Source organism: Pithys albifrons, chromosome 5 (assembly GCF_047495875.1).
Source record: "Pithys albifrons albifrons isolate INPA30051 chromosome 5, PitAlb_v1, whole genome shotgun sequence".
NCBI lineage: Eukaryota > Metazoa > Chordata > Aves > Passeriformes > Thamnophilidae > Pithys > Pithys albifrons.
The window spans coordinates 47,084,014-47,107,152 of NC_092462.1; the positions used below are offsets into that span (position 1 = coordinate 47,084,014).

The window sequence follows — 23,139 nt, forward strand, 5'->3', positions numbered from 1 at the left end:
AAATACTTGTATATAGATATTTGCATAGTTGCTAATGGCTACCTGGCTCCAAATGCAGCCATTGATCAGGGAAATCCAGTCACTATTCCCTTTAGGGCCAATAGAGTTCTTTCACTTCAGATAATTCAAAATTGGTAATTCTCCCTCAATTTTGTCCTGAACTCTCATTCTAATGCAGACATACTGACCCCAGATAATTGGGGTTTGACCCTTCTTTGATCTAATTTGGCATCATTTGTTGTGCTGGAGTTTGATTTCTGCTAGAATTGACTGAAAATTACATATTTCCAGCATACTGGCCAGCACATCAGAAACAAGTTGTGTTGTTCTGTGATGAAAGCAAATGCATTTGTAATTCTAGGGGTAAAATATAAGGGGAAAGAAATAATTCACTCACTTTCTCCAAAAGATGCAATACCATTTCAGCATAACATCACATTACTGAATCTTTTGGAGTGCGGTTGCAACAGAGCCCTGTTCTAAGTTAACAGGAGTGCTGTAAAGCACATGAAAAATGTTGTACAGCATGAAAGTTTTGGGCAATCTACGTGAGATGGTTTGAGTTGGAATGGGCCTTTAAAGGTCCTCTAGTCCAACCCAAGATATTGCAAGTTCTCAGGGATATCTGTTCTGATGTGCAGCTGCACTGTGAACATCCTTCTGCTGAACCAATGGAATAGCAACCTGCATAGGCGTTGTTCAGCTTGGGACAGTCTGCAGTGTAGGAGTAGCACTGGTTTACTGTTACTTGCTGTAACAAATCAGATAAATTAATCACCTCATGGCTTTCAGTAGTTGCATTCTGTAGTTCCTCGCTTGGAGTGGTAATAAATGCAACTGATACATGTATTTATTTTCAAAGAAGCCCATGCTGTTTACTGTACAACTTGTAAAAAGGTTTCTTCAACATATGTGTACTCTTCTCCAAGACCTTTAGCCTAGGAGTACTGTTTGCTAGAGAAATATTAGGCAAAGTCTCTATTTCAACAATCACCTTATACCACCCCAAATGTTACACCCTGTGGGGAAGTACTTATTTAATGTGCCTGCTTTTTGAGTATGGAATTGATTCAGCTTAACTGAAGTGACAGATGAAGCAGTAGGTTCTGGTTCCAACCTTCCGTACCAAATATTTGACTGGTAATAGGCTAGCTTCAACTGAATTGATGAATTTCTGCATTTTTCAATGAAATGAGAATACTCATTTCCAATACTGTGGGGTGAATATTTCTCCTTGACAAACCGGGAGGTGTAAGAACACAACATGCTTTATTTCCTACACAAATACCCTTTGTAGAAGTTAAATATCATTCCCCCTCTGTGCTAACACCCAACCTAAAGGCAAAACAGTACTGCAATGTCAATTTACACTAGATCATATCCCTCTAATGTACATTAGACATGTTCCAAAAATACTGTTGGATATGGCTTGGGGAGACAGCCTGATTTGTTAACTTGAATTGGGGCAATTCTAAGGAACTGCAGTAGTGCAACCTTAATAACTGGGGAACCTGGTCAAAACCTGTTAAAATTATGTATTTCCAGCATACTGGCCAGCACATCAGAAACAAGTTGTGTTGTTCTGTGATGAAAGCAAATGCATTTGTAATTTTAGGGGTAATATATAAGGGGAAAGAAATAATTCACTCATTTTCTCCAAAACATGCAATACCATTTCTGACATGCATTACTCCTAGAGCAAATCTGAATCTCTCACTGTACCTGTCACAGAAGTTGGAAGGGTGTTTGACTTTTTTAGCTGCTCCCTTCTTTCTAGTCTGGACACAGCAGTCTCAGTTTTCTTCTCCCCTTCTTGAGTTGTAGATTTCTGCAGTGTGCTTGTTTTGCTGCTGCTACTTTTATTATCTGACTGATTACTTACAGCAGCCTAGAACAGAGAAGGAAAACTGTTAAATGAGAAACAGACTGTCATGTAAGGCCTACAAGTTCAAGATGACTGTTTTTATTCATCATCTGTCCTTTCCTTAACCTTCCTTTTTGGCAAAAGATCACAACACTGATACTTCTAAAACTAACAGTTATTAGAGACTGAAAAAAACCCCACCACTAAGTTAAATTTTTCATGTTGTCATTTCCCTCAAAATACTGAACAGTTTGAACCAGCCCTACCTGTTAAATACAGCACTGAAACACACTGCATCTGTGGGCAACTTCACACACACTGGTTTTCTTCTACCAATTATCTATGTCAGTGGTAATGAACATATCCATCAGAAATTTGGGTCTCATAATAAACATCAAAATATGTTTAGTTATCCACATCATCTTCCTTTTTACTACCTGTAGTATCTATATGCAGTATCACTGTGTAGCATCACTGTAAGCAGAAATGTTTTCCTTACTAACAAAACCATGGAAAGTAAATAGCTATTTGGAGAACAGGAAAGAAGTGACACTTGAATTCAGTTCCTGCTTAAAGCATATTGATGTGTCACATGACTGTTCATTTCTTTAATTCGTCTGTATTTTATCCAAATAATACGTTACAATAAAAATAAACTCAGACTTGCTAATATTCACTTATAAATGTGTATTCCAGCTGTTATTCCCCAAGCATGAAAGGTTAACATCTTATTTACTCAAGCTCTGAAAGAACCACATCACACAAAATTATTCTGTTCCATCACCTGCACAGTGATTGTGCTTATGATTGCCATTAACTACCACCTGATATCAGAGTTTACACTAAAACTGTCACACTATTGCACAGTATTTTCTCCTGGAGGTCTCGTTTTTGCAAAATGGAACGCCAGACTTTCAGACTAGTTTTTACTCGCTGTCATTGTAGCTTTTATGAAATCTTACAAGTGGGGCACAAAAAAAATACTCCATATAACAAAATTAGCTAACTCTTATAATCATGGGGTCAGTATTTCTAATAGGCAAGTTTCTAAAGATTGCTTACATTTTCTTTGGCCAGCTTCTCTGCTTGCTTTGCCTCTCTGGCTTGTCTCCTCTCTTCCCTCGTGGCTTGCTGCTCACGAAATCCCTTTTGCTTTTGCAGCGCTAATGTAATCCAAAGTGGTTGTGAAGTTTCCACTTTTTCCATCAATTTAGAGCCATCTACAGAGTGCCTGCTCTGGAGGACAGGCTTTTCTGGAAGAAAACATGACAAGAATTGATTGAACAATGCACATCTCTTGTCTCAAGAAAACCTGTACAATTTTTCTACCATGTGAAAACACTGGAGCTAAGCCCATTGACTGTCATGTAAGTCACAGACCCTTGTGACTCCTGAAACACATTTTATGCCTCTGGAATAAGACCTAATTCAACATACTCATAGAGCTGTGAAAATGTATCGGGTTTTTTCTTCTTTTTTTTTTTTTGGTGAAAAAAGCCTACTCCAGACTTACACTCTTACTTACTATAAATATTCGCACTTGTGGGATATCTGGTGAAAGTGATACCTTTGCCTTGATTGTTTATAACTGATGAAAGGGATCCAGCCATTACATACTGCAGTTCCCTGGTTTTTTAGCCATAATTAAGGAAAGAATAATGTCTGAACTTCAGCCAAAAGAAGGGGACTAAAATTATATACTTCTGTAAATTCAGTCTCTGCTATAAAACTTTTTAAAAAACTTTTATAAAAACTTTCTGTGCTCTGCATGGAGTTGGAGCTAGGACCCAATACAGAACTGAGAGTGGCAGGGGGCAGCACTGCCGTGCAAAGGGGCCTCTGCAGAGCTCAGTGAGCACAGAAGTTCTCAGCTAATGCAGACATTGCTATCCCAGCCAGCAGCTGTGCCTCCAACTATTTTCCGTAAGTCCTCATTTTAAAAAAATGGAAGTCAAAAGTGTAAATAATTGTAAAAAAAACCACAAACACAAAACACACAAGAAGCAGCAGTTCCACTTAGATATGGGTTTAGAGGTGTCCTGATGCTTGCAAAATTCAAAAATGAAAAAAATTTGCACTTCTCAATGAAATGCTAAGTTCCTGCCTTGCTTTTTGAGTGTTCTTACGCTGAAAGAATAATTTTCTTTCTTGTACAGAATACTACTTCAGGACACAAGGGCTTTCAGTCCTTCTTTGAAGAGCCACTATGGCTACTGTAATTGTTTCTACTATTGAAGAGTGCCTCTGAAACGCAGACTCCTGTGCTCATCTACATTGGGTTAGATATACAATTTGCCCAGGATAAAGGGACCTCAATCTTAGTATGTTTTAAGCTAGATAACATTCCCCTAAAAAATAAACAATAAAATGTAAATTTTAGAAATTATACCCTCTGCTCTGATGACACCATTACAGAGTCCATCCTCTGACTAACCAGGTAACATCTCTACCAAGGAAAACACACACACACACACTGTTCTGTTACCTCTTTGAAATTAACTTTCTTAAGCAGGTCGCACTGGTCACACTGAGCTTGTGTGTTTCTGAATTAAATTGTGGGGATAAGAATTCTCACTCACTCAGACAACCCTAAGCAAAGTTGTGGTCCTCCACAAATAACATGCCAAGTAAAAATTATAGCTTAAGACCAAATGTCTTCCTCTGGACCTCCAGTATCTCATTTTAGAAATACAGACAACAGCTAAATGTGCTTTAAAAAATGCATACCTTTCTTCAATGGCTCAGGCTTTTTGTCATTTTTTTCTCTCCATGGAATACTTAACGATGGGAAAAATGACTTCTTTTCTTTGATTTCTTCCTCTTCGTTTTTGTACTCATCAGACATTGTGGGGTGCACTGCATTTGCTTTGTCTTCTCTTCTCCAGCCACCATCTGATTCAGCTTTAACCACTCTTTGCCCCAGTGTTTCAGATAGGTTTGCTCTGTTCATTTTAGAGAGAGGAGATGGCGGTGGGGTCTGGCTGGTGGGCTTTGGAGCTATAGCAGGTTTCTGTGGGACCACTGACTTGCATGCTGGTTTCTCATGAGCAGGTAAAGCACTCTGGCCGGTGACTGGTGGGGCCACTGGTGTGCCTGCTGGCTGTGAAAACTCCACCACAGTAATTGAAGAGTCTTTTAAATTACCAGCGACATTTGATCTCCCCATATCAGGGGATGTACTCTCTTGTGGAGCAAAAACAGTGGATTCTTTCTCACCTTCTGTTGAGGTGAGTGGGTCAGGGACACCATCAAAACTGTCTCCTGCACTGTACCTTTTCTTTTTCCTTTGCTCTACCTGTTGATCATAATGGAAACGTAAAGAGTAGTTTGTCCTTCGTAACTTTATCCCAAAAGGAGAAACATTTTCTTCTCCATTTGGTGACTGTTTGTCTGCTTTTTTTGTGCTGTTATTTTGCTGACTTTCCAGAGCACTGGGAAGCTCTGGCTGGGGTAATTCTTTACCTGGAGCATGAGGAAAACTTGGAACAAGGAAAGATGGAAGATCTTTTGCAAATTTACAGCCTTCTGTATTGTCTATCACTTCTCTATTGGCTTCCGTTTTCTCCTTAGCCTTTTCAGCTAAGTTATCCTTAAAAGTGGTAGCCACATCCTCATTCAAATCAGCAGATGAGCCAGTGGTTCTCCCCACAGCCACTGTTTCATTGCCTTTTGCTGCACTTCCAGTCTCAGCATCTGAATTGGTTTTTGAAACTTCTGAAAATTTCTGCCATGCTGGTGTTATTGAGAACTTTGCATTTGCAGAAAGGGTTTTCCTCAAGTTGCCATGGGGAGCACCCCGTCCTCGGGGTGTCCAGTCATCACTGTGTCTGCAGACACTTACTCGGTCTCTCTCATTGTATTTGTTGTTTTCTGCATTCTTTAGGATTCTGGAGCGGATGGAGGCCCACTCAGCTAGAACAGCCTGGTTGTTCAACGTCTCTTGCGCATGTTTCATTTTACTGCTGCTAGGTTTGGGATCCTGTTTTTTTTTCTGTGACTTCTCTGGTGAAGGAATATCCACATTTTTCCTCTCTTCTGTTAGGCCAAGTAATGATTTGCAAGCTGTGTCCTTAATCTGGTTCAGGTTGACTGCTGTGCCACACAGCTGTGCTCCAGTAACCAAAATAGCTGTGTGGGGTACACAAGCAGATGACGGGAGAGTATGAGAGCCCTTACTGGTAGTGTGCACCCTGCAATCTTTGACAGATGAAGAAGAGTGTCCTGTTCCTTTGATGGGCATAACAGGACTCAGATTTACTTTCTGAAATATGATCTGTTTATCTCCAGAAGACACTTGAAATGTGAAGGGTCTGGATGCAGTTTGTCTTTCATCTACCTCTTGCCACCGAAGTTCTTCTCCTATGCGCTTTTGCTCCTGAGCCTCAACATCTCTCTTCAGTTTCTGGGCTAGCATTTCTTCTGCTATTTTATTCCCTTTCTCTGACTGTTTGAGTTTTTGGGCTCTTGATCCTTCTTGGAGCTTCTCCTCTACTGGTTGCCTATCAGCCCCTCCAGAACACAACTGATCCTTGTCCTGTGGCTGTTCCAAGGATATTTCTTGGTTTTGCTGAAGATTTTGATCTTCTGTGTCTCCTTTCTCCTCTTTCAGCTTGTTCCATTCTTGTCCATTTTGTTCCTTCTGCTGCTTCAGCACATCTTGTAGCACACCCTCTGAACTTTCCATGTGCATTTGTTTGGTAAGCTTGCGTTTCCTCTGTTCTTCCCGTTCTTTTCTCTTATTCAGTACTTGCTGGGGTTGTTCCTTCTCTGTCTTTTCACATTTCTCCTTCAAATGTTGCCTTTGTTCATCTTGTTTCTTCTGTTGTTTGAGGTCAGGTTCTTTCTCCTTCAGTTTTATTTCAGTGTCTTGAAGCTCCTTCTCTTCTATCTGTACTTCTTTATTTTGTTCCTTGAGTTCTTTTTGTTCCTCCAGCCAATTTCTTTCTTCTTCCTCTTGACTATCTTTTTCAGTCCCATGTTGTCTTAATTCTACCAGCGCTAACCTCTTCTGCTCCTTCAGCTCTTGTCTCTGTTTGTCCTCCAGCTCCTTGCACTTCTGCTCTTCCAATTCCTGGTGCCTCTGCTCCTCGAAGTCCTGACATCTTTGCTCCTCCAGTTCTTGGTGTTTCCGTTCCTCTAGTTTTTGTCTCTGTTGGTCCTCCTGCTCCTTGAGTTTTTGCAGCTCCAGCTCTCTTCTCTGTTGCTCCTCCTGTTCCTTGAGCCTGTGCAATTCCAGCTCTGTTCTCTGTTGCTCCTCCTGTTCCTTGAGTTTTTGCAACTCCAGCTCTCTTCTCTGTTGCTCCTCCTGTTCCTTGAGCATCTGCAGCTCCAGCTCTCGTCTCTGTTGCTCCTTCTGTTCCTTGAGCCTCTGCAGCTCCAGCTCTCTTCTCTGTTGCTCCTCCTGTTCCTTGAGCTTCTGCAGCTCCAGCTCTCTTCTCTGTTGTTCCTCCTGTTCCCTGAGCTTCTTCAGCTCCAGCTCTTGTCTTTGTTGCTCTTCCTGTTCTGTGAGCCTCTGCACTTCCATCTCTCTTCTCTGTTGTTCCTCCTGTTCCTTGAGCTTCTGCAGCTCCAGCTCTTGTTTCTGTTGCTCTTCCTGTTCCTGGTGCCTCTGTACCTCCAGGTCTCGACTTTGCTGCTCCTCCAGCTCCTTCTGCCTCTGCTTCTCCAGTTCTTGGCATCTCTTCTCCTCCAGCTCTTGCCTCTTTTCAGCCTCCATCAGTCTTGTCTCCTCTTTGTGGCATATTTGCTCTTCTGTTTCCAAAGATGCCTCTTCTTCAAGGAGATACTGCTTCCTCTCTTCTTCATGACACCTCTTCTGTTCTCTGTGCATCTGTTCAAGTTCTTGGCACCTTTTTTCTTCCATTTCTCTTTGTTCTTCCATTTCTACAATCTGTCTTATCCTTTCAGCCTCAAGGATTCCCCAGTGATCTTCAATTCTTTTCTCTTCTGCAAGCTGAAGCTGCTTCTGCTCATCTCTGCCCCAGATTAGCTTGTCTGCTGTGAAGTGTCCATTATAACCTGGGTATATGTCCCCATAAAGCTGAGTTTCCAGGTCCTCTGGCTCAAATTCTGTTATTGTTAGACTTTGTGATCCCTAAAATTGGAAGACAAGTTTGGAGTTATTGAATATTGCCTTCTGGCTTGTTATTCTTTATAGCGAACAAAGAGTTGCAAATGCAAAACAATTATTTAGATCCACAGCCAACACACCTACCCAGTTTATGAATCACATTATCATAGATTCCATGTCTCTCACCTATTTGGATGACAGCCTTTAAAAGAAAGAAAACATCCCAACAGTGATAACAGTATAATGCTAAATATTGAATCAGCATTTGGTGTACATTCAGACCTGGCCTTTCAAATTTACAGAACTTCAAGGAATAGAACACAAGTTTCATATGACTGTCCCACTATGTAGAACTCCATCCTTTAAGCCTGAAGTAATTAATGCCTGCTTAAGGGCATTGTTTTGCCAGTTCTTTCATGGCAAATCTAACTCCTACTTGCAGAGACAGAAGCTGTTACCTGCAGAAAAGAGCTCTGCAATGGTAGCCAGGAAAGAACACTGGTCAGGGAAACACAATTTGCTGCTTTTCACAAATCCTGAGCCAGGATATCTTCCTCATTAGCTGTGCTGAGACTCCAGTACTATTGCAGGAAGCATGGGAACATGCATGGACAACGAATGTAATGCTCCCTGGATACTGCACTGTTCTGTACTGAGGTGTGTGATCATCACTGAGTGCTTCTCCCTGCCTGCCCCACAGCCCTGCAATGTGGGTGCAATACTTGCAACAAACTGCAGATCTTCTTCACAGCTTACTCCTTGTCTCTGTAGCAACACAGTCTGATGAGCTGTACCTGAAGAGTGCTTTCCCAGCACTTCCCTTGAGGAAAACAGCTCAGCTAATGTCCTGTCTAGCTATCATTTGTTGAGCCATCATTTGTTACCACTTAACCATTCTGTATAAACAAGAGGTTTAAATTTAATTTCTTCATTGCAAGAGTGATAAATGCAAGTACAATGGTGCGGAAGAAAGGACAGTGGCCTCTCCTGAACCCTGTGTAGTTTAGTAGTCTTATCCCATTTACAAGTACTAGTAAGATGTCAGGATAAAAAACAAGAAACATGCAATAAATGTACAAAGCTAGAATTTGATAATTCACTCTAAAGCTGGTTCAAGAGCTACATTACTTAAGTCTTATTCTTTACTATAACACAAGGATATTTTACCTGTCAGAACCCACACTAGTTTTAGAGAATCTAATTTTTTCCCAAATAAATTTTGCACTATCTAATTGCCTATACTAGAGCAGCATTAACAGTGTCAGGTATCTTTAGGCTTCTATGACCTAAACTTTTTACTAGAAAAACTAGATTTGGAAAGCTCTCCCAATGAAAAATCCCAGTGGAAGTATGTCATGTTTAAGTAGTATTTGTCTCAACTGAAAATATTAAAACTTTTTTGCATCTTCTCTCGAGCAGGGTTTCAGCTGAAGGTGTCTCTCTTGACTTTAAGTAACATTGTTAATCCCATTTTAAGACAGTCCTATGTATATAGTTGCTGGTGCACTCAGTTATGGTTATTTTTTCAGGCTTCAAAAGTAATCCCTCTCTTGCTGTTTGGCCAGTGGTTTAATACCTTGGTTAATCTCTTGTGCTTCCTTGATACCCTCTGTTTTTTTGGCTTCACTGACAGCTTGTGCTTAGCTGCACTGTTGTCTAGACGCGCAACAGCCTGGGGAACTGAATCCAAATTGATTGTTTCAATTGTGCCAGAACAGGAAAACTGCCTTTTTGGCCGAGCTGATTTGACTGGAGGGACCTGTTTGTATCACAAACACAAGAAACTATTATTAGGCTATTTGTTCCATTAAATAATCAAACAAGTAAATAAATAAATAAAACAAACACACACAAAAGCCTTTGCAGTTTTGAATTCAAAGGAGTTATTACCAGAAAAAGTTTGAAACGCTGTTTTTCCATTACATAATTCACAAAGTTTGGACATAAAAGTTACAGCTGAATATTTTCTCATTTTCAGTACTACACATTTTTATAGTTTTCATGTAAAAATTACTCAGACCATTATAATTGAAGTTTTTTCACAGTTTAGCACCACTCTGAAGTTCTTGGGAATGGGAGGGGCACAGTCAAGGTTTTAAGCAACATCAAACACCGGGGCATTTTAAAGTTTGCTTACTATGAAAAAAAAGGATCTACATTTTAAAAAAATTTAAATTATACACTTTAGGCAAAAGCAAATCAGATTGACATAGCTAAGCATTATAATAGACCATCTACAGTGCTGTTCTATCTGCATGGGAAATGACAGCAGTATTGGATGCCAGAATGGCATAGTGCCTATGGAAAACCTTCCCTCCACAGTCATATGGAATTGTCCAAATTAGCACCAAACAGCAAAAAAATAAAATAAGACAACACTGGCTTTGATGGGTGCTTTTTTTTCTCATGCCCTTCAAATACTTGGGTTCAGAAAGTACAAATATAAGCAACATGATTCAGTGAGATTCCTCTCATGAATAAATACAGTGGAACTGTATGTCTAAGCATGTAAGAGTGAGCCTGTCATCGGTCTCTCGCAGAAGTCACCAAGCTATCATCCTAGGATTTGGATTTGGCATAATCCAAATGGAAAAAGAAGACAGAATGAAAAGAAAAAAAAAGAAGGGAGAACTCTTCTTTTGTAAGGAAAGAAAATCATATACATTGTTTTCAAGACAGCCCTGTAATCTTCTGAGTTTAAACACATGCTAATCAGGGAACCAATTATTTCAAAGCTGAAGGAATATTTTGCATATGCTTATTGAATTACATGCAGGCATAACAAAGTAGTAGAAGTACTTATGAAAATTACAACTCTGTGATTGATACATCAAATGCAGGAATGCTGCAAGACTGGCAGAGACTGAGTCCTTCTGTTTCCTGCAATCAGCTCTTACAGATTTCTCAATATTAGTTATTGCTTATTTACTAGCCCCAAAACTGCATGGTGTTCACAAAATCTTGGATGATCAATGAAACAAATATGTCCAAACCCAAAAACTGCCACGCTTCTAATATCTAAAATTAGAATGTAACTGAATGCAAATCAAGTGTAAAAGTTTTTTTACCTTTTCTTCCACTTCATGTCCTGTTCCAGGCAAATTTATCCTTCTCAAGAAATCTGGAGTGTCAGCAGACTAGAAAAGATTACCACAGACAAGTAAGAAAATGTAAAGGATCTAATAAATATGATTCGAATGACTTGTGAAATCATGCACGTTAGGATAGGATTTTTACCCTGTTTTCTATCATTGCAGGACTGATGGATCAACAATTCTTGTTCCTACATGCTATGAGTTTCTCTTTGCTGCTCCTTGAATTACTGCTGTCTGTATAGGAGCAGCTGCTATTACAAAACACTATGAAACGCAAAACACTCAGGCTTTCTTAACAACATCACCAGGTTCGAAAACAAGAGAAAGGGTACATCTTGCAAGGATTTTGATCAGGTCTTAATAACTTTATTTTCTCCTGACCTACATACAAGGAAAAAATATAGTAACCTGATTGAACATTACCTCTGCTGCAAGGAGTTTCAACTCCATGCTTTTGACAACTCCTCTTCTTATGGAGCTAACATCCCCACAGTGATGAAAGCCTGGAGGACTAGGACTCTTTAGCTACTATCCCTCTCCAAGTCATTCGCAACAGGGAGTTTTTAAGGCACAGGGGTGGAAGCAGCATTGAAAGCAGAAACATTGGTTTTAAATATTCTATCCCAATATTACTTCATAACCCCTAATGACTGTTGGGACCCCTTTACATCAGGTACACATGATTGTTAGTATAAAGCCTGAAAAATCAGCTTCACAAATATAGGTTAAATTAAATACAGAACTCTTGCCATCCCAAGTTAGTCAGTCAGGAAAATCAAAAGTCCCAAAGCATCAAGGAAAGCTATTCAAAGTAGAGCAGCACTATGTGGTCCTGGCCACCAATTCTTGACAGAAGTCATGCTGTGCTCCAGGATCTATGCAAACAGACACAGCCAAGAGTTACAAGGCCAACAGAAGAGACAGGAGGAGAAATCAGGGAAGCTGCTGTGTGCCAGAAATCTCTGATAACACAGCTAATGAATAGTGTGCAGAAACAAAAAGAAAGTATCAAGTGCTCTGGCTGACACTAGGCTTTAGCATTTGTTTGTGTCTACAATTGTCTTCAAGTAGGAATGTTTGCTTCCTCTATATTTGGAAAGGGTATTATGCAAAGGGTGGTCATTTTTGTTTTCAAAATGTAGTATTTAAAAGAGTAAGTGGGGAGGACTGAGTACCTCCCTCCTTATTACAAAAAAAACTGTAGTGTTTTTTAGTGCTTGAACTACTGTCTCCTTCGAGCTGGCAGGCACCAGGTGACATTAGGGTCTCCTACAGGATCCAACATGAAGGCTGTCTTAAACACAGGCTCACATCTAGTACCAGGGTTCACAGGGTAAAGAACCCAAACCTGTCCATGGGCCCACTGCGCATTTTGTGTTCTGAGGCACACAGCATGTTCTTGATTCACCTTAATTGATTGCTTCAGAAGGGAATATTTGCAAAGCAGAAAAAATGTATCTTACTTTGGCTTCATTTTTATCCTTCCAGACTGCTAAGGGAGTGGTGTGAGTGTGTGGGTCCTACCTAAATGCCTGGATCCCCAAGAGATCTCACCACAACCAGAAGTAAGTGGTCACCCAGGAGCCCCTTAAAGGCTGATGAAGAATTTTGGCCACCTTGGCCATAAATTTCTGTTCTGTGTGTTTGGCTGAACACAGGCATGAGCTGCAGAGGACACCTCCTGCCTTTTCCTTTCAAACAGCCAGCACTAGTGTTAGTGACCATGAGCAGAGGTGTCTGGCTGGGATCTTAAGGGTTGCATGTACATAGTGGGCTGCTGCATGCCTTCCCCAAGGGATCCCAGGCACAAAGCCAGGCTCCTTCAGGCACAGAAAAATGTCCTTCTGTTCTCTGTGCTCCTTTCTGGTATTACAGCAACACACAGAACCAGTCTTGCCTTAGAGGATTTCCAGAAAGCTTTCCTCACTCACTGTGTTTCTTTGCTATCTGAGTAAGACCCTTCTGCATACCCGAATGCACACAGTTCCTGATACCGAAATCTGCATGAATAATTTGAAGACTTATTTGACTTATACTGGACATTTGGATTTAGGGAACATTCAAAATTCTTCTCCCCATTCTCTGCCTTTGCTTCGTGTCCATGAGAAATAGGGATACTTACCCTAAGACCTAGGATTTTACAAATTTAGGCTCCAGACCCCTTTCGTTTTAGAATGACTTTTCTTTTTGATATTTGATGCTGTGAACAACTTTCTTTACTGGGAAGTCCGTATTTCAAGGTATTTTCTGTCTCAGAAAATTCTCCTGTCTTCTAGCTACACTGCAAGTGATATGTGCATTGCTGGAAGTTCAGAGCAAACACTCAGACTGGTAAACCTGTGTGACCCAGCTCAGGATGCCAAGATCAGTCCAAGATGGACAAGCTGAGAGAACCCTCCCACATAAAACAGCCCACTGAGCTCTGCTATGCCTCACTGGAAACATCTGCTATGCCCCAGTGAACTTTACTGTTTTAGTACTGCTATAATGCCATGAACACATCAATTTAAAGTGCTTACTTTATTACCACTGTCTGAGATCACTGTGTCCTTCTGAGCCTCAATCTCAACGGGGCTGCTGAGCAACGCATCCTCTTCTATACTAGTATTTGCTTCCCCCATTGTCCTTGCAGAAACTGTCATTTGTGGAGGCTGCCCAAATTTTATATTCTTGGCCAACTGTTGCTGAAAAACAAAAAAGGAAAAAAACCAACAATGGTAAAAAGATATTTATATTGTAAGCAAAACAAGGCAAGTCCAGCATGCACCACAAAGGGACCAAGTTCAGGAATTTGCTATGTGATTTTGGATGATTTCTGAATTTGGATGATCAACTTGAGTTCTTGACAGTGTTACCAGCTTCTGCAAATTTATTGTGAACTTTGAAACACTCCACCTCTTTTTTTTTAATCTACATTATAGGTTAAGACTTTGTTTATAAAAGCTAATTATGAAGCCTTACTGTTGCAAAGAGATACAGTTATAAGCCACGTGTTCACACAGAAACAAAAACTACCCCAAAAGGCAACTTTTTTCTTCTCCATCTCTCAAACCCTGCACCTCATACATCTTCAGTTCTGAAAGACATCCTTGTTGTAATGGTTAAACATATATTTTAACTGGTAAGGGTTTGGCACAACCCTGTCTTAGAGGAGGCAAATTCTCAAAGGAGGAGAAGCTCAGCTCAGCTCTTTTAGATGCCTCATCTCACAGGAACAAGGCCATTCACAAGCACTACCACTCACTGCTGTTGCACAAAGAAGTTTTAGGCAGGGAACATGCAGTAGATGAATGAATAAAAGGCTTTCCCACCATTTACTTCTGAAGTAATCATCTCTCAAGGGTTGCAAGAAAGTACTCATGAATTACATCAAGTAGAAGATGAATAAAATAAGTAGCATATAATATCTGTCCTCTGATAGGGTGAGTTAAGAGAAATTAGAGCTCTGCCTCTGCAGAGACCTCATACAGACTTTGAAAGTGATCTTTTTACAAAAGAGTTAGAAGAAATTCTCTAGAAAGAGCAAATGGAGTAAGGAACATGTATTTATACATTCTCTTTCTGAAATATTGCTGGGAATCATTCTCAATCAGGAAGGAAGGGACCGTGGAGTTATTTTCCTGCTTTCCGTCTTTGAAGTACAGCAAATTATCCACAGGAGTTCTTCCATAAGACTTTCTGTCTTATGAAACTATGAACAAGTAATTCAATTGTGCAGCTTCTATTCAGTGAAAATGTAGGTACTTACACAATCCCCTCACATAAATTTGCCACTGAGAACTGTAGAAGACTGGAGCAGATAGCATGTAAAACAAAGATCTTTTTTTAGAATCAGCAGCATGTCTTAGGTGAGCAGCTGGCAAAAAAAAAAGATATCCTCTAAAAGGATGCAGGTCAGATCAGTCTTGCTTGCTATTGTTGCCCAGTGAGCTAGGCTCTTATGAAAAGTTTATCCATATTAGGTTTAAAAACAAAAACAGATTTCTGTACTGAAGTATTAAGACAAAAAGTACATGAGGAAACTCCTCATAATCAGATTATTAAATTAGAATTAGTTAATTAAATTAGTTTTTCTCAGTCTCATCACTGAGTTAGAGTGAGTTATTTATGCCCATTTGAATACAGGCAGGAAGTGGTGAAGTTCGTATCGTACACAATTTTGGCACAGTGAGCAGTTCTGAATGGCAGACTTTCATTCCCACCTGGATAACTGGCAGTGCACCCACAGTCTAAAGGCAAGGGTTTCATCAAGTCCTCCCAGGCTTTCATGTTAGCAGTGCAACTCTGACTTGCTTCCATTGTGTAAACGGGAGCTGGAGTGGGCAGATGGATCTGTATGAGACAGTGTCAGGCTGTAAATATGCTCTATTCCTGCAGGCCCTCTGACACTAGCAGAAAACTATTTAACAGCTTTTTAATTTGATAATGTGTTTTCTAAGTTGAGGCTGCTCTTTTCTTCTTCCTAAAGTCATATTTCTAGTTCTTCGAGGCAGAAAACCTGAACTGTCAGCATTATCTGAGCAACCACCCAAGAAACTAAGGATTTGTGCTTCTATTCCACGGTGACAATATGCACACATTAATGTACTGCTTGTAATGTGTTTTGGAGGAAGGGACGGTGTGTTACCTTCTTAATCTTCTAACCAAGGTCTTGATCTAGACTGTGTGTAATGCTTGGTGGGAGTTGTTTGATGACAGATCTGTTGTGAAGAATGGCTTGTGCTTGAAAAAGAATGGTCTTTTAAACTGCCACTAAGGATGCTTGAGGGCTCTGCTGTAAAAATTTGTATTTGTGTGTATAAAAGTTTAAAATTATATTTTCCTGATATTTCCAAGAAATAGGCTGTCCTCAATATTTATGGACTGTACACAGTTGTGGGTTTGGGTTTTTTTCCTGATTACTTCAAATCTTTAAAAGTTTCTTTGTTCAGACTTGAATAAATTAGTTTGAAGATTGAATAAAAAAAAACTCTGGTAGCCCTTGGATTCTTCCAGGACAGAAGACTCTTCACTGTAGTATTTATTCATTGACCCTTTTTGAACAAATTTAGCTTAAAAAAATCCCCAACAAACCCCTCCACTGACAGTTCTCCACTGGCCAGTTTCTTTCAGCATATTCTAACCTTTAAAGCTTATACTAAATACCAAATGACCAAATGTCAAAATCTCAAATAGCTTATTGTAACCACTGAGCAAATTTATTTTTATGGCTTTTAGAGGATAATATTAAACCTGCTCCTTATTCTTTTTTAAAATGTGCTTATATTGTAACGACAATGCAAGTATCCTCTCTTAGAAAATTTTCATACTGATACATTCAATCCCTGGTCAGTTAAAAAATCCTAAAAAAAATTCATCAACTGTGAAAGAAAAGAAAAAAACCACAAGTTTTACTTAGAAGAACACAAACAGATAGTCTAACCCAGAGATGAAGAGATACATCAATTTAAGCTGCAAGAGGCCATAATCCCTGAAAAGGAGCATCTGTTTTAAATTTCTCAAAAGTTCCAGTTAGACATGTATTTCTGAACACAAAACTATAAATCCTCTCTACTGAAGAATTCCCTGTGCTGACAGTGTGTGTATGATAACTGCCTAAGGAGGATTATTTGCAATGCCAGGCACTAGAAGCTGCAGGCATCACATTTTGTTCTTCTACCATTGCAGAGTCACATGTCTAAATACCATTTTGGAAATCTCCACAGATGCATATTGGGCTCAGTGAAATGACCTTGGTCTCTTTTGGTTTGTGCAAGAAGACTTTGAATTCAGCAGCCAGAAACGACCATCCTGCTCTGAAATCTCTATGCCAACTATATGCACCTCCCAGCCCTATCACCTCCAGTGTGCGTTCCCAGTCCCTCAGTCTGCAGCCAGTGGACAGCATTCCACAGGACTTACAAACCACTCTTAGCACCAGGACAGCACTCCTACCACCCATGACACTTAGACCATGAAGCAGTGGCTGGAGAAACCACACACAGGACAGTTTTAGGATGAGATCCAGGCCCGGTTTAGCTCATTCACAATGTTCTTTTTCTGTAAGATTCATGATAGTTTGCCTATTCACACACCACCTGGCTGTCAGTGTGGTGCCATTCAGTGAGACACGAAGGGCAGGGCTGCACAGCTAATACAGTCAAACAAACACTAAGAATTTAGAAAAACAAAAAAATTTGCACTCGTCTGATTTTTAAAATCTTCCTCAGTAACTGGACTATATGACACAGGCGCACTTCTATTTCACGCAAAATAATTTGCTAAAATGTGATACTGTTTAACTGACACCAGCTTACCATTAATAACTTCAGAAAAAAAGCTCCTAAGTTAAATTGCTCTGTGTTGTCTGGCACCTGCAGCAAATACAGAAGCTCAGACTTTCAAAACACTCTTTGCATTTGCATAGGAAATGCCACAGAACAAGCTTTCCATATTAACCAGCAGAGAGCCCAGATCAGCCTGTACATCTTCCCTTTCACTCCCACTTGGCTCCTCTTCTGTGTATATGCCTGCTTGCATGTGTGTTGGATTCAGGCCCCTGAAACCACATCATTCTTATGGCTTTGTGCCTGGAGTGAATCCAAAACCGGATCTGCTGAGCTGTTTACTCTGTTCAGCTAAAAATCATTAAAACAGAGTGTACTATTTCAGCTGATTCCATTCAAACAAGTCTTACAAGAAAAGCTTGTCAAATTTTGCCTTCAACTTAAATACCTATTTTTCACATCTGTTTGCAATGCCCAAATGTTATGAAAATTGAATTAAGTTTACTGGTTATATAAAATTGAAAAATAATGACTTAATCAATACTTGTCCTAATAAGAGCCACCCTGTTGAAATTCCACTTGGTCTTGTACAGTCTCCGAGAATGACCCAAAAATCAAAATGCCTTGGGAATTCGTAAGAGCAGAGTGAGCCTATACTGAGATGTTCCTTGTAAATGCTCCAATAATTTGTGGCATCTGAGAACTTTTGGAGTCAATAGCCAATTGGGAACTTTTATGAATTTATTTCATTGCTCTTTGAACTTCTATAAATATTTCACAAGTAGCAGCGGTGAGTTCTCTAGTCCAACTCTGCTTAAAGAAATACTTGTCTTGGTTTGGAGGTGTTAGTAGTTTCAACTGATGCTCATGTGTTCTCAAGCTGTGAAAGACTGAATAATTGTCCACAAAGCAATTTATCAATCCTACTCATGATTTTGTGCATCTCTATCATATTCTCTTATAATTTCTTTTCTAGGCTGAGAAAACAGCTCATTTCACTGTTCTTTCTATGGAAGTGGGTTCACTTCTTAATACAAACAGGAAAAACTGCAGCATATCTAAACAAATGAAACACTCCTCATAAGCTTTTTTTTTTTAAATCAAAGAGAGAATAAACTGGAAAGCATCATGTTAGAAGTTATATTGGTATAACTGGCGGCTTTAGAATGTAATCTAGGTGTAAAATTAACAAGGAAACCCATTGAAAATGACAGGCTTTGTTTGCTGCTCCTTCAGCTATCAGCAGGTGACTCAGAGGGGAGTTGGAGGCGTGGCTTGCTTGTTAGCAGGAGAGTGAGAAGGCTTTAAAAACATCTCTAGGGAGCGCAAGCGAACAGGAGCGGGCAAATAGGGGCGTGGCACATCAGTGAGGGCGTGGAAGGTCAGTTCGCACAGGCAGGGCAAACAGACAGGGCAGAAGCCTAGGCATTTCTGCGGCTTTTTTTTTCTCTGTTTATTTGTTTCTCTTTTCTACCTTTCCCCACAGCTTAAGGCAGTCATGCCTCCCAGAAAAATGAAAGCTGTTGCTCCTGTTACCAGTAGAGGGGTGTCAATACAGACAGAACCCTCTAAAAAGGATGCAGCCACTCAGGCCTCTGGCTGCATAGACTGTTTGAGCCTGGACCTACTACCAGAGGACAGTATGAGAAGCGCCTGCATACGATGTGAGCAGATGAATGATTTGCTGGGTCTGGTGGCAAAGCTAAAGGAAGAGGTCGATAGGCTCAGAAACATAAGGGAGAGTGAAAGGGAAATTGACTGGTGGAGTCACACCCTTTCCACTCCTAAGGAAGCCCGGCAGGAGGTGGTGAAGCCCAGCCCCTCCTGCCATCAGGCAGACAGAACAGACCATAGGAATGGGGACGAATGGAAACAGGTGCCTGGTCATAGAGGCAAAAACACCCCCTCTCGACCCCTTTCACCTGCCAGGGTGCCCTTAAAAAACAGGTATATGGCCCTAGACTCGGACAGTCTGTTGGAGGACAGTCAGGAGGAGGATCTGTCTACAAGGTCTTCTGGTTACCCCCAGTCTACCAGATGGGTTACAATTACAGGTCAGAGGAAAAAGAGAAGGGTTGTTGTAATAGGTGACTCCCTCTTGAGGGGAACTGAAGGCCCTCTATGTCGCCCAGACCCGCCCCACAGGGAAGTTTGCTGCCTTCCTGGGCCAAGGTGAGGGATATTACCAAAAGACTTCCTAAGCTTATCCAACCCTCAGACTATTACCTGCTGTTGGTTGTCCAGGTTGGAAGTGATGACATTAATAAAAGGAGTACCAGAGTAATTAAAAAAGATTTCAAGGCACTGACCCGATCTCTTCATGGGACAGGAGCACAGGTAGTAATTGCCTCAGTTCCTGTGCTAGCTGGGATGAATGAGGAGAGGTTTAGGAAAGCCCAGCTTACCAATAGGTGGCTTAGGGGATGGGTTTTTTGATCATGGGGCAAACTCCGTGTTGCCCAGTCTCGTCAAACCAGATGGGCTTCATTTATCTAGGAAGGGCAAAAGAACTGTAGCCCATAAGTTGGCAGGGTTGGTTAGGAGGGCTTTAAACTAGGTTTGAAGGGGGAAGGGACGGCAACTGGGCTCTCCAGAGATAGGCCTAAGGGCATAGAGCCTGAGTTGAGAATGAAATCAATGGCCCAGCTGAAGTGCATGTACACCAATGCACGCAGTATGGGAAACAAACAAGAGGAACTGGAAGCCATAGTGCAGCAGGAAAACTATGACATAGTTGCTGTCACAGAAACGTGGTGGGATGACTCATATGACTGGAGTTCTGCTATGGGGGGCTACAAGCTCTTCAGAAAGGACAGGCAGGGAAGGAGAGGTGGAGGGGTGGTTTTATATGTTAGAGAGTCTCTTGACTCTGTTGAAGTTGAGGTCAGCAGTGACAAGGTTGAGTGCCTGTGGGCCAGAATCAGGGGCAAGGCCAACAAGGCTGACACCCTTGTGGGAGTCTGTTACAGACCGCCCAACCAGGATGATGAAGGAGATGAATTGTTCTACAAGCAGCTGGCGGATGTCTCAAAATCTCCAGCCCTTGTTCTTGTAGGTGACTTTAACCTGCCAGATATCTGCTGGGAGCTTCATACTGCAGAGAAGAGGCAGTCAAGGAGGTTCCTGGAGTGTATAGAGGACAATTTCCTTCATCAACTGGTAAATGAGCCTACCAGGGGGAAGGCCCCGCTAGACCTACTGTTTACAAACAGAGAGGGGCTGGTAGATGATGTAGTGGTTGGAGGCCGCCTGGGGCATAGTGACCATGAAATAATGGATTTTCAGTCCTCAGGGATGTAAGGAGAGCCACCATTAAAACCTCTACCTTGGACTTCCGGAGAGCAGATTTTGGCCTATTCAAAAAACTGATTCAGAGCATACCCTGGGAAACAACCCTTAAAGGCAAGGGGGTCCAGGAGGGATGGACACGTTTTAAGAGGGAGATTTTGAATGCACAGCAACAGGCTGTCCCAGTGTGCCGAAAGGCCAGCCAGAGGGGAAGACGGCCAGCTTGGTTAAATAGGGAGATTCTGCAAGAAATCAGGGATAAAAAGAAAGTTTACAGACTATGGAAAAAAGGGCTGGCTACTTATGAAGAATTTACAGATAGAGCTAGGTCATGCAGGAAAAAAATTAGGGAAAGAAAAGTGGAATTTGAAGTAAATTTGGCCATTTCAGTTAGGGATAACAAAAAGTCCTTTTATAAATACATTAATAACAAAAGGAGGGGCAAGGAAAACCTCCATTCTCTGTTGGACTTGGAGGGAAATATAGTTAAGGAAGATGAGGAGAAGGCTGAGGTACTTACCTACTTTGCCTCAGTTTTCACCAGTAAGACAGGTGGCCCTCAAGACAACTGGCCTCTGGAGCTGGTAGACAGGGAGAGGGAGCTGAATAGCCCTCCTGTATTCCAGGAGGAAATAGTTACTGACTTACTGAGCCAGCTGGATCCTAACAAGTCTATGGGACCAGATGGGATCCATCCCAGGGTGATGAAGGAGCTGGCAGAAGAGCTTGCCAAACCGCTCTCCATCATCTTCCAACAGTCCTGGCTCTCTGGGGAGGTCCCAGATGATTGGAGGTTGGCGAATGTCACCCCAATCCACAAAAAGGGCTGCAAGCAGGACCCTGGCAACTACAGGCCTGTCAGCCTGACCTCCGTGCCTGGCAGGGTTATGGAGCAGTTCATCCAGAGTGCAATCACACAGCACCTTCAGGGTGGACAAGGGATTAGACCCAGCCAGCATGGGTTTAGGAGGGGCAGGTCCTGTCTGACCAACCTGATCTCTTTTTACGATCAGGTGACCCACCTGGTGGATGAGGGGAAGGCTGTGGATGTGGTCTGTCTGGACTTCAGCAAGGCCTTTGACACTGTCTCCCATAATATACTCCTGAAAAAGCTGGTAGCCCATGGCCTGGACAAGTGTACCCTCTCCTGGATTAAGAGCTGGCTGGAGTGTCGGGCCCAGAGAGTGCTGGTGAATGGAGCTGCATCCAGCTGGCGGCCGGTCACCAGTGGTGTTCCCCAGGGGTCTGTATTGGGTCCAGTCCTGTTTAACATCTTTATTGATGATTTAGATGAGGGGATTGAGTCCATCATCAGCAAATTTGCTGATGACACCAAGCTGGGAGGGAGTGTCGATCTGCTGGAAGGCAGGAGGGCTCTGCAGAGGGATCTGGATAGACTTGAGAGATGGGCTGATTCCAATGGGATGAAGTTCAATAAGGCCAAGTGCCAGGTCCTGCAATTTGGCCACAACAACCCCCTGCAGCGCTCCAGGCTGGGCACAGAGTGGCTGGAGAGCAGCCAGAAAGGGACCTTGGAGTACTAATTGACAGGAAGCTCAACATGAGCCAACAGTGTGCCCAGGTGGCCAAGAAGGCCAATGGGATCCTGTCCTGGATCAAAAATAGCGTGGCCGGCAGGACCAGGGAAGTGATCCTTCCCCTGTACTCTGCATTGGTGAGGCCACACCTTGAGTGTTGTGTTCAGTTCTGGGCCCCTCAGTTCAGAAAGGATATTGAGGTGCTGGAGCGAGTCCAGAGAAGAGCTACAAGGCTGGTGAAGGGACTGGAGCACAAGCCCTATGGGGAGAGGCTGAGAGAGCTGGGGTTGTTTAGCCTGGAGAAGAGGAGGCTCAGAGGTGACCTCATCACTGTCTATAACTACCTGAAGGGAAGTTATAACCAGGTGGGGGCTGGTCTCTTCTCCCAGGCACTCAGCAATAGAACAAGGGGGCACGGGCTTAAGCTCTACCAGGGGAAATTTAAGTTGGATATCAGAAAAAAATTCTTTCCAGAGAGAGTAATCAGGCATTGGAATGGGCTGCCCAGAGAGGTGGTGGATTCACCATCCCTAGACATTTGTAAACGCAGATTGGACGTGGCGCTGAGTGCCATGATCTAGTAAATGGAGTAGAGTTGGACCAAGGGTTGGACTCGATGATCTTGGAGGTCTTTTCCAACCCAATCGATTCTATGATTCTATGAAAATAAGCACAGATATCTTGGTTATCAGGGAGGGAACTATTCCACTCTCCATTGCTGGTGAGGCATTGTTTCAGACATTACACTTGAAGAAATTTTTAGGGAGAGTCCAAAATAGAAGAATGGTGAAGAAGTAAATTTTAAGTGGATCTCTAGAGATGTGTATTTGCAGCAAGTTCAGACACAAATTAAGATTTTGGTATACAGTGGCAATGGACCAGTTACAGATATTCAAGTGTAAGGAGCAAAACTTTCTGGAGAAGACTGAAAGTCTGTGGTGTTTGGCACCTGAGTCTCTCCTCAAGAAAAGCAGATGCAAGGAAAGAAAACTCATTTTCAGGGCTTACTATGATCATA

The 23,139-nt window shown here is 41.8% G+C and overlaps 1 protein-coding gene across 6 annotated transcripts in view; it reads right to left on the bottom strand.

Moving 5' to 3' along the window:
* Window positions 1-23,139, bottom strand: part of CRACD (capping protein inhibiting regulator of actin dynamics) — a 133,016-nt gene that overhangs the window by 4,184 nt on the left and 105,693 nt on the right. For all 6 annotated transcript variants that reach the window (XM_071556447.1, XM_071556443.1, XM_071556449.1 and 3 more), the window contains 6 exons: window positions 13,549-13,713; window positions 11,003-11,071; window positions 9,511-9,693; window positions 4,592-7,958; window positions 2,927-3,117; window positions 1,723-1,888 (listed from right to left, as the gene is read on the bottom strand). In XM_071556447.1, coding sequence (XP_071412548.1) covers window positions 1,723-1,888; window positions 2,927-3,117; window positions 4,592-7,958; window positions 9,511-9,693; window positions 11,003-11,071; window positions 13,549-13,713 — 4,141 coding nt within the window. The remainder of the gene's footprint in view (window positions 1-1,722; window positions 1,889-2,926; window positions 3,118-4,591; window positions 7,959-9,510; window positions 9,694-11,002; window positions 11,072-13,548; window positions 13,714-23,139) is intronic.